General features: G+C 38.3%; 1 protein-coding gene across 1 annotated transcript in view; it reads right to left on the reverse strand.

Moving 5' to 3' along the window:
* DDX46 (DEAD (Asp-Glu-Ala-Asp) box polypeptide 46) overlaps positions 1 to 11,784 on the reverse strand; it is a 19,659-nt gene that overhangs the window by 4,911 nt on the left and 2,964 nt on the right. Inside the window, exons 2-17 of the mRNA XM_009995770.1 lie at positions 11,695 to 11,784; positions 11,263 to 11,403; positions 9,850 to 9,967; positions 8,944 to 9,109; positions 8,482 to 8,630; positions 8,068 to 8,181; positions 7,552 to 7,717; positions 7,079 to 7,199; positions 6,570 to 6,745; positions 6,007 to 6,128; positions 5,114 to 5,192; positions 3,238 to 3,320; positions 2,357 to 2,521; positions 1,832 to 1,994; positions 635 to 828; positions 3 to 48 (exon numbers count right to left, since the gene is read on the reverse strand). The exon at positions 11,695 to 11,784 is cut by the window's right edge and continues 87 nt beyond it. Coding sequence (XP_009994072.1) covers positions 3 to 48; positions 635 to 828; positions 1,832 to 1,994; positions 2,357 to 2,521; positions 3,238 to 3,320; positions 5,114 to 5,192; positions 6,007 to 6,128; positions 6,570 to 6,745; positions 7,079 to 7,199; positions 7,552 to 7,717; positions 8,068 to 8,181; positions 8,482 to 8,630; positions 8,944 to 9,109; positions 9,850 to 9,967; positions 11,263 to 11,403; positions 11,695 to 11,784 — 2,093 coding nt within the window. The remainder of the gene's footprint in view (positions 1 to 2; positions 49 to 634; positions 829 to 1,831; positions 1,995 to 2,356; positions 2,522 to 3,237; positions 3,321 to 5,113; positions 5,193 to 6,006; positions 6,129 to 6,569; positions 6,746 to 7,078; positions 7,200 to 7,551; positions 7,718 to 8,067; positions 8,182 to 8,481; positions 8,631 to 8,943; positions 9,110 to 9,849; positions 9,968 to 11,262; positions 11,404 to 11,694) is intronic.

The raw sequence follows: 11,784 nt of genomic DNA on the forward strand, positions 1-11,784 counted from the left end.
ACCAGCATACCGTGCCTGATCCTCAGTAATGAACGTATATGCATACCCCTGGTCAACATTAATTTAAAAGATAATGAAGAAAAATGTCTAAAGACTCTTTATCTCTACATTTATTGAAGCTCTCTTGCACAGATGATGTTGTCCTGGTCAATTTAAGTAACCATGATGTTCATGCATAAACTTTCTTTATGTAAAATGGATAATGTGACTTCCCACGAAGCTGATAACAGAGGTAACCAATGACAGATGGCAGAAAGAGAAGTCTCTCCTTTCCATCTTGTCATGGTTTTAAGTTTGGAAAATTAAATCTTATAAATTTAGCAGGGCACATTTTCAACAGCAAAAAACAAGCAAACGTTCAACCACAAGTGGGATTTAAAAAAACATTCATACATCAGAAGAACATCTAAGGTCTGATTTTCATAGTGCTGAAATTCAGAGTATATTTTACACACCATCACTCCAACACCTGAGATGAATTTTACAGGAAAAACCTCTTCCCAACAATTACGTAAACTACTCCCTCTGTAGCTATCCCCTTGGGAACACCTTGATCAAGCAATAGATAAGGACAAATTTTCAGTAATAAGCAAAGCAGGCAACTGGTAACACTGATAACACTGATAACATGTACCTTATTGCCAGCTCGTCCGGTCCGGCCCGCTCGGTGCACATAATCTTCATAGTGGTTGGGGCAGCTGTAATTGACCACCAGCATCAACTGCTTCACATCCAAGCCCCTTGCTGCTACAGATGTAGCCACCAGAAGTTTGCAAATTCCATTCTTGAAGTCATTAATGATGCTGTCCCTGTCATACTGATCAATACCTGCAAGAAACCAAACAACTATAAAGCTCTGCTTTAAGCCGGAAGAATTTGTACACAGGTTAAAAACACCCTCCAAATTCAAACAGCCAGAAGTCTAAGCAAATAGAATTTCAATACATTCCCACTTTTACAGGTAAAATACATTTGCCAGAATAATACACCTCTCAGTCTGTTATCCAGAGTAACAAAACTTTTTCCACTACAAAGAGATGATTTCCCATACTGAGCTCTTCAAAAGTTTCTTTAATATGATTTTTTATTTGACTTCTTATATCCAAAGCCTCATCTGGAGGCTTTGCCTGTTCTCTAAAGGCAACACACCTCAGAAGACCAAGAATATTTTTCCTCTTCTGTTGATGCACTAAATGAACAGTGTTTTTGTACTTCCTGGTTGCTGTACTTTTAAGAGCATTATATATAGGGAATTTAAAATACTCTGGGATGGACAACATTCTAAAGACATTTCCTCCTCTAACAAACTACTTCTGTCATATTACTACTCAATGGCAGAAGAGTGAAACAACAGCTGCTCTTATGTGGAGTCTCAAATAAAAATACCCTACAATACTCAGGTTACTAACTACTTGCTAGTGTGGAGCAGTGAGTACCATTGGGGGAGTATTATATGATATTTTTTCTGTACAGAAAGTTCTATACAGACTGTGGGATGGACAATATTTCTAGCAAGATTTCCTCTTCTTGCTACTAAACTCCTTCCATGGTATTACTACTTGAGAGGTGTTAACTCAGCAACAATCTTATTGCACAGAGACAAGATTTGACATCTGATGACATCTCACAGGGAACAAGAGAGAGTAATTATGGAAAACTACCATCTCCATTTCAAATTAAGAGACAAATATCACTCCTGATTATAAAGCAAAACCTACTTAAGAAGAAATAGTAATTGGTGCCATACAGGAACTAAATAACTTGTTCTAACTACTGAATACTAATATTCTAGTTCAGAGTTGTTAATATAAATACTTAAGATTGCAGATACCTCCATGAAGAGACAAGCAAGGATAAGAAGCTCTCATTAAATCTTTCAACAACCCATCAGCGTGTTCTTGTTTATCTACAAATATGATAACTGATCCTTTCTCCTGATAGTGTCCCAGTAGCTCCAGTAGCTTCAAAAACTTGTTCTCCTCTTCTATGACAATCTGCAAAAAGACACAGGAAAGGAAAGTAGAAACAGTATAAGTTGTATCTCTAGTCATTAAACACATTTGGTGTGCATTAAGAAAACCATCAGGAACAGGAGATGACTTTTTCAGGCTGTGTCCACAGCTGGTGGCAAAACTGCTGTTCAGCTCAATGGCACAAAATGAAGTTTAAAAACAAAAAGTGACCACGTTGCATTTGCAAATTAGGGTGTTAGTTTACTCTGAGTTCATGTTTAATAAGACCACTAAGCTTCTACAAATCAAAGTTCAGTGGGTAAACTGGCTCATAATTGGCATTGCTGGAAATGAGGCTTTGCAAGCATGTGAGAATATAAGCGAGGCAGGTGTGTGATACTCACAACATGTTGCTCCACATCAGAACAGACAACACTTCTGCCTCCAACCTGGACTTCTATAGGTTTGCTTAGGATTCTCCGAGCTAATGCCTCCATAGCTCTGGGAAAGGTGGCAGAGAACATGACAGTCTGACGGTCGGGCCTGACGTTGTCTACAATGCGCATGACCTGGGTAAGAGAACATTGCCTGTGAATGCCCAAGTGCTGGACTCAACTGCACACACATTCAGAGCTGTTGGCTCCAGGGTGAGGTGGTCCCACTGCTACACAGACTACAAGACATTTCTGTCCAGATCTTCTCCCCTGGAGACACAGATGCTGGCATTGGAAGACAGGCAAAACTTGCTGGATTTGAAAAGTTGAGTGGCAACAAGCAACCTTAAAACAGCCCAGCAGAAATCTTCAGCCATGCAGCAGAAACCCTACAGCTCCAGAGATGAAATAAAGGAGTTTTCCTAGTTTTGGAACACAATACAGCCTGATTACAAAGGAAAAAGTTCTGGATGTCCAAATCTGCCAGCAAGTAATTTGTCACCAACATTTCCAGCAGTATGTTCTTGTCTCCTGCAGGACATTGCCAGGAGATAAAGGCTTTGTAAGCAGGCTGCAAATACACCTGTATCAAGGGATTACACAGGACTACAACATGGCCAAAAGTATCCAAAACAAGTGTGTAAAAAAAAAATATAGTATATTGGAGAAAAATCTAAGAATTCTATATAAAAATTAATTAGAAACAAAGCATGTGAGGATAACAGAAAAATTAAGAGTATACAGCACATCTTTTTGAAGGTTCATTGTAAGAGAAATAATAACGTAGCACTGAAAAATCCTTTCAGTGGAAAGTAACATCTTGTGGCAATATCACTCATGTAATTAATTACCTGAGGCTCAAAACCCATGTCAAACATTCTGTCTGCTTCATCAAGTACAACATACGTGACTCTGCGGAGATTTGTCACCCGACCTGTGAAAGGAGAGGAAAAAACACATGGGAAACAAAATCAAATGGAAATCTAGTTTCCCTCAGGAATAATTTTTAAAAATGTTATATAGTCTCACTATCTTCTAACAAAGACATTAATTATTTTTTTAAAAAAATTCACTAAGCGTGAATTTTAACGTTCTCATTTTAATCACATATACATTCTGGGGAACGTGTAAGTATGCACAAGGCCCTTTATTTTGTCAAACTCTTCTCTTGCATACCATCATAGGGCCAGAAGAACCTGTAAAATTCAGAAAAGTGCCCTCGCCAAAACACATCATAAAACTAAGACTGAGCTGAAGCAAGGAGCCACATCAGCCAGTATCTGACAGCGCCACCTAGAAAAAAACATATTAGAGATTACAGCGCATGTGTGGAAGGCAAAGTCCAGTGCTAACTGTTGCAGCCTCAGAAAAACTCCTTTATACATATCTGTAATGCTTCCTGGGAACTAGAAATTACTACCTGAGGATAGCCATACTAACTCTAGTTAACTGCTAATCATATGCACAAAACAGAGTAAGCAGTCCTTTCAAAATGGATATATAAATAATAAAACCTACCCAGTCACACTACTAGAGTTACAATTAAGAACCACCCCAAACTCTGGGACAGCTGGAAACAAAATAAGCAAGTTGTATATCTGTGAACCTTTTGAAATTATGATGGACAGGATAGTTAGCACCCTTCCCAAACAAATGGCTAAGAGACTCCCTTTCAGGAGAAGGATTTAACTCCAAAGATTTAAGAATCATATTCTGAAGTGATACGAACACGTGAACACATTCAGTTCCACACGACTGTGGAGTGACACTGTCAAATGCTCCCAGAATGGAACACATCTTTCACGTGTGCTACAACTACCACTGAGGCTTGTGCCTATCAAACTAAATGTGGTTCTTTCAGCTTCAGCAAATTGTAGCTGAATCCTCAAATTCTTTTTGAGAGATTTAGCGCTGCCTTTTTTTTTTTTAAGATAGAGAGAATTTATACTTAAGGAACAAAATAAATATTTCTTAAAATCTACCTATCTATTTAACATCTTAACACTTTCATCCCCAAACAGTAACTTTGTAAAATTACTTGGGAACAGCATTAATGTACCTACCTTTGACGATTTAAGTCTTGGAAGCCCAGTTCTATATGTCTTGAAGGTACTTTTTCCACAGAAGTTAAATAATGTCAACAGTTTAGTAGAGGTTTTGATGTGGAATAATTTAATAATAAAACTTTATCTAATAAGCATGCAATGGTTACACTAGGACAAAACCTCTTAAAGCTGCAGTGGCTCAGTTTAATCAAGCTGAATATTTGATGTAAGGTCAGTTCTTTTACTTTTGTACAATTATTTAAGGGAGGGCTTCTTTGTTTTTTAAAAGCAACAGATAAAGGCAGAGTCAGACACTCATGTCAAAGGGGTAACTACTGATAAAGGATCAATGGGCAGACAAAAGAAGCAACTTTTACAACCTTTATCTAAATGACTTGAAGTTAAAAAAATTTGGACCAGCACATCTTAAGTTTAAAAATGATAAATATTCTCAGAAACTCTTCAAGAATGTGGTTTTTCCTGTCCTCCCAAAGAAGTCAAACCAATATATGATTAAACCTATTACTAGTGCTAGATATTCTCAACAGCTAGGTAGTGCAGCCTGAAGAGATATAAGAAAATTCCATAAGACCATTTATCAAAATACATGATCTTTTGAATTTGTTAGAATTACACAACAAATATTTAAAAAAGTCTCCAAAGGAAAAGGTTTTCTACTCACCATTGTTAGCTGCTAACATGTCAATCATACGTCCAGGTGTGCAAACAATAATTTCAGCACCTCTTTTGAGCTCAGCTATCTGATTTGAAAACACAGTAAACATATTATTAGAGTGGGGCTGCTGTGTGCTGTTTGTAGTGTTTTTTCTTAAAGCATGTATCACTTGCACAAAAGAAAGCAATATTCACTGTAATACAGCTGTTCTGCTAATGTGAATTGTTTATGTAGAGATTTTACTTGGCAATTTCTTTAAGTCTTTGGAATTTGCTTTCCAAAAGAGTAACCTCTGAAAACCTAAGCTACTACCAGTTGAAGCAGTTATAAAGGGAAAAAGACTTCTATACAGTTAAGGGCCTTAAGAAATGTAACTTGTTCTATCAGGGAAAACTGATAGTAAATAAGCCATTTTCCATCACAGATGGTGACCCCTGTTCTTTCCATAAACAGGGAGGAGGCAACCTGTTGAAATTCACCTCTAAGTTACTCTAACATGCAATATTTGGTAATGCAATAAACCAAAGTAAACATTTTCTGGCTTCTCTTATCTTGAGGGGAACTCTCGTACAAACACAGCTTCTCAGTAACTTTCAGACATCACATCCCACTAATAGTTTAATTATTGCCATGCTCAGTACATACATAAAAAGAAACAGTCTGAAACTTTTAAGGACCATACATGAGAATTTTCAAGCAGATCAGTATGTTTAAGGCCAAGTTATGTACAAACACTTAAGCTTCTGCTTTCCTACCAATCATACAGAGAAAATCTATGATGAAGGCTGCAAATATATTGGATTTATGGGAAGGAGAAAGGAGCTACATTAACTGAAAAAGCAATATTACCTAATAAAGTTCAAGAGTTATTTGACACATAAGGTTTGTCTTTTGTGTACCTGTTCACTGATTCCGGTTCCCCCATATACACAAACAACTCGAAGTCCAAGTGTCTTGGAGAATTTCTTACACTCCTTGGTAATCTGCAAAGCCAGCTCACGAGTAGGTGTCATAATGACAGCTGAAAAGCAAAGCATTTCCATCAGACATTGCAACAGAAGAGATGCTGTTATTTATACAGTAAAAATTCATCCGTGGTAATGATGTTTGAAGCAATTCACTTTTGTGTATTTTGAAAAATGCAATTTCAAGAAAAAGAGAGTTAAGACAGTAAGAGGATGGGGTGGAACTCTGGTCAAAGTTTCAAAATCAAAGAAGTCAGGTCACCTTTCCAGATACATGAACATGCAAGTGCTCTTGAAACAACACTAAGTAACACAGCGATCACAAACATGCTAGACAGCACAGTGAGCAGTACCTAACTTTAAAAAACACCCATTAATGGACATTAGGAAGTAAGCATTCCTCTCTATAACCAAGAGAAGAACTGAAGACCCTTCTCAAGAGCGTGCTCAAGTTGTTATCTATTTGAATAGCAATTTTGAAAAGAAAAGCTTTGTACCTATGGGACCTTCTCCTTCTTCTAACGCTCTCTGATCCATAATGTGCCTGAACATGGGCAACAGGAATGCAATAGTTTTTCCACTTCCTGTTTTAGCAATGCCAATCAAGTCACGTCCATTCATTATTGCTGGGATAGCCTGGGTCTGAATGGGAGTGGGCTTTTCATAGCCATGCCTTAGAGAGAGGGAAAAAAAAAGATTCTCAATACAAAATAGCATTTGACCAATGGGAATCACAAAGTCGTGCTGAAAATAATTTGCATATTCACATTTACATATACATATCAGTGCCATTCATAAAATACAGCTTCAAGATGAGCAGCAAAAGCATGACAGAAATGGCAGAACATTCATAAAAATATCTCATTGAGGGAAAAACACTCTGATGACTATACATGTAGCACCTACAAACATGGACATCTGGCATTATGCAACAAAAACAAAGGTTCTTCTCATAAACATATGAAAGAACACAGTGAAAAAAATAGTTCATAAAGTGCTTGCTTACTTTTTGAGGGCAGTGAGAATTTTCATGGAAATGCCACACTGTACCCAGGTTTTTATTGGTTTGGGGCAGCCTTTTCCCTTGACTGTAATTCCCTCCAACTCCAGCCTGTACACATTCACCTCTGAAACAGAGTTTGCATTACAACAGAATCAAACGTAACATTTATCTTATTACCTTGATAAAAATATTATTGATCTGGCCTTAAACATGAAATATTAATTTTACCATTACCAGAAAAACAGCTTTTAGCTTGTTATACACAAATAAAGGAGACAACTGGAATGGACTCAGGTAAATTTATATAATTATATGAAGTTATCAAACAATAGTAATCTGATTAATTTCTTTTCTATACCAAGTTGCTCCAAAGGTTCTTTATACTCCAGAAGAATTTGCTGTTTCTTTACACATCAAAAATCCATCATTCTTTTCTTTAATAGCCCCCAAGGTGTTCTGGTCATATTTGTCCTTACCTTCTGGAGTCATTTTAGCCAGTTCTGGTACTTCAACATAGAAGTTTTTCCTGAAAGGTTCATATTCTATCTTCCCATGATCCACTGGTTCCAGCAGCTTTCTCTGCTTGGTCTGATAGCCAGTCAGGGCAGTCTGAAGATCAACTTCCTCCTCTTCTGAGGAATACTGTAGAGATTATAATTGTTGTGGGAGTTATTATAAATGGAATTCTGAAACACTCTGGCTTTTAATTTAAAGAGGAACTTTACACAGAAGGAACAGTTACTCCTTACCCTATCAGACCAGGCACTGAAACCCCCCTGTCAGTTTCAGAAGAGTCCCCCCTGTTTCTTCTCTTTCTCTCGTGTTTCTCCCAAACCTTACCTTTCACTGTGGTTCAGAGAGGGCAGCTTACATTTATCTACTTGTACCTCCTCCTCCCAATAAAACCCATTCCCAGGACTATCCTCATTCTCATGTTTCTTTCAAGTGGTATACTGCCTTTCCATAGGAGAAATATAAACCAGTCTCATTACCTCCATTGCATCTTGGTCATTCTCCATAAGCTCCCCTTTCTTCTTTTCTGACTCTGCAGCTGCCTTTTTGGTTGTCACCACAGTTACCACCTTGGTAACAGTTGGTCCAGTTTTCTATAAAAACAGGAAAAAATCAGTGTGCTCTCATAAAAACCAACAAAACAAACTCAACAAAATATACAGAATGTCTAAACTTCTGAATGTGTTACGATGATTTTGGTTTGTTTTCACTTCCTTCAGTGAAATGTTATCAGAATTATGCTTGATAAAACAGCTTGATAAAAGTTCAGGAAATTAAGGTAAATAGGAATTAAGAACATCTAACTTCTTGCTTTTCTGCACTTCCTTTTTTTTAAAAAAGCCATTTAGACATTAAAACTCAAAGCTATTTTTTTAAAGACAAAGTTATTTTACCTTTTCACTCCCACCTCCTTTCACACTTTTTATATTGAATTTCTTGACCTCTTCTTTTACTTCTTCCATATAAGCATCCAAAGGATCTAACTCTTCATCTTCAACCTCATGGCCTTCTTTTTCTCCTTCTGCAGTTTCCTCTTCATCATCTAATATGAGCAAGAAAAATGGGAATAAGCCAGACACAAACAGAGAAAAGCACTCATGCGTTAAATGACCAATCTTGTAATTACACAAGTAATTACAGTCCAGTTTTAATACTCAATCATTTTTCCTCATTCAAATCTCTCCAGTTTGTTAATCTCAGCTGTATCTTAAACAACTTGAAGCCATTACCAGATTTAGGCTTTGTAATTTTATATTTCACATTCGGAAACATAATTAGATGCTTTAAAGATAATGTAATAAAAACATTATTAGGAACAACAGTGTTTTAGCTATTATATATAAAAAGCTAAATACCATCATCATCTTCTAAACTCCATTTTTTCCCCTGCTTCATCTCTTCAATTTCTTTTTTCAGTTCTCCTATGTTTTCCATAGCCTTCTTACGTTGTTCTTCTCTCCATTTCTCCACTCTTTCTTTTCGCTTTCTCATTTCTTCTTCTAGTTTGTTCTGATCAAAATTCTGATGAAAACAACCCAAATAAAACCAGTGAAAATTAATGACCACCAGCTTTAGCCCATGTTCCTTCAAACAGATCCAACCTTATGTGAGCATGGTGTAGAAGACTGGACATCAACACACCTAGCACAACAGAGGTAGATGAAAAACTCTAACATCAACTCAACACCAGTGAGTTTCAAATCCTTTTAGCCATTGATCTATAAATGACTAAAGAATTATCAAACTACCCTCTGCTTCCAAAAATCCTTCTAGTACAAAAGCCAGTTTATGCCTGAGGAGCCCTCAGACAGTGCAGCAGGGTTAGTAACAACATGCTGGTTTAGAAGAGCTGGCTAAAACTGCTAGTTTGGGAATTCTTCAACTAGACCCATCTCTTTGTGTCACAGAACAAGGCAAAGGAAGCTTCCCTCTCCCTTTTTTCTTTGATTCCTGCCTGGATCCATAGGCCAAAAAAAATATCCAGCTCCTCTACTGACACCTAATACATGACAAACGTGGAAAAAAACCCACACTTGGCTGTGGTTTGGGCTTAAGCAGTTCAAATCTTGAACAGAGAAGAATGTTTCTTATATCAAAAACTGGAAGCATATCCCATGACAGGAGTCTGTTACTCTCTCATTCAGTGGGGATTTTATCCAGCTCTAAGGCTAAGTTTTCTTTGTTAATGCAGTTATCTATGGCTAACATCATTCCTGGTTTAAGTTCTATCTTTTAAATTTGTAAGTGTTAAAAGCTTCTACCTCAGTGGCCACGGTATTTGGGGCAGCATCTTTATCCTTCTCTTCTTCTTTGTCATCTTTGTCTTTTTTCTTTTCTTTGGAAACTTCCACACCTTCTGTCTTTTCTTTAGATCTTGATCTGAAAGGCAAGATCAAAGATTTCTTACAACATGACAGCTCTTCTCAGAGGGGAGAATGCACATACCTCCATGGCAGGGGGGCTGGAACTTGATGATCTTTAGAGTCCCTTCCAACCATAATGATTCTGTGATTCTATGATTCTATATATATATTTATGATAATAAATGGGACGTTCTCTTTAGCCAATAAAGCTCATTAAGCCTTTTTCACTGGGATATTCTTGCTTATTCCAAAAGATGTTGTGATTCCAGCTTCTCACAATTTCTAGACTGTCATCAACCTGCTTATTCTTTACAAAGACTGCTGCTACAACTTGGGGGTTTCCCCCTCATTTTACAGTAGCGCATGATTACATGGTGTTTATTATCATATCTGAGAATGCCATTAAAATATATTTAAAAGAACATAACCTGTAATAAGTTTTTACACATTGCTAAAGCCAACAAGAGTTCAAGGTTCACCTCTTTACCAAGTCTATTCACTAGACAGTTTATTCAATTGCAAACCCCTAAAACTAGTACTTGTCAACCCCACATTGGTTGATACACTAAGGACACCCACAGAATTCAACAATCAGCAGATAAACAGGTGGTGGTTTTACCAAAGCAACTTCCTGAGCTTCTCTGAAGTGTTACACTATGTACTTTATTTTCTGCAGATTCCAGATTTCACTGGCTTACATTCTTTAGAACACATTTTGTGTAGAGAATGGGATGAAACACTGAGGTCAGGCACAAGCAGTGGCACTGAAAACAGTTTAGAAATTCCTGTTATAGATCCCACCATGATGCTGTTTATGGATCTCCTGCTGCTACCCTACCCAGGTTTTTGTTTCCAAAGGAACAAAGTGCTTTTCCTGAGACAGAAAATGATGCAGTGCATCACTGAGAACACTGCACTGGAGAAATCTTGGTAACTAAAACTGTATTATTCTCCAGTAAATTTCAAGTTTAAGGGAAGTTGTAATTTAGTGTAATGCCTATGCTGGAGAGCACCTCTGCTCTTCTTGGTTTGGGCATACACACTGGGACACAAAACTTTACTTATTGATACTGGAACCAGAGATAAGAATGAAGCACTACAGAACATTTCAGCTGCACAACTTGGGACCTTTTCTTCTACAGAAACATGCTCACAACAAACTGTTGGACACAATAAACATTCACATCACGTTCTCCTTGTTCTGCCAAGCAAAGCCCTGCAGAGTTCAGCCTGATGATTCCCCCCACGTTGCCAACAGGTTGCTGATATATTTTGTCACTGACGTTGACTGTAGTTAGAGAACACAAATACCTGTTTTCTGCTTTCCTGTTCTTGCTGGGGCTGGAGGATCGGGACCGTCTGCCCCTGCTCCTGCTCCTGGAGCGCCGCCTCTCCCGGCTCCGGGATCTCCTCCTCTCCCTGCTCCGCTCCCTCTCCCTGCTCCTCGAACGTCTGCCACAGAACATTGGAGCTACTCAGCACATGATCACAGCATCACACGGAGGAAGGAGGTTGTAAAAGAAATCCAGCCACCATCAAGACCACGAAGAGCTTACAAACTCAGCTAGAAACCACTGAATCAGCAAAACATTCCGCAGAGTAAAACCCACCACGAAAAACAGCAAAGCAACCAATGACAAAGGAAGAACATTCAAAGGTTGGACCAGGTGATCCTTGAGGCCCTTCCAACCCGGCATTCTAGGGTGCAGGTGACAGGCAGGTCCCCGCTGCCACGGCTCGTACCTCTGGCGCTTCCTGTCCCTGCTGCGCGACCTCCTCTTGTCCCTGCTGCGCGACCTGTCCCGCCGGCGCTCCCGCTCGCGGCTACCGGAG

The sequence above is a fragment of the Chaetura pelagica genome, unplaced genomic scaffold (genome assembly GCF_000747805.2).
Source record: "Chaetura pelagica isolate M959 unplaced genomic scaffold, ChaPel_1.0 scaffold420, whole genome shotgun sequence".
NCBI classification, from domain to species: Eukaryota; Metazoa; Chordata; class Aves; order Apodiformes; family Apodidae; genus Chaetura; species Chaetura pelagica.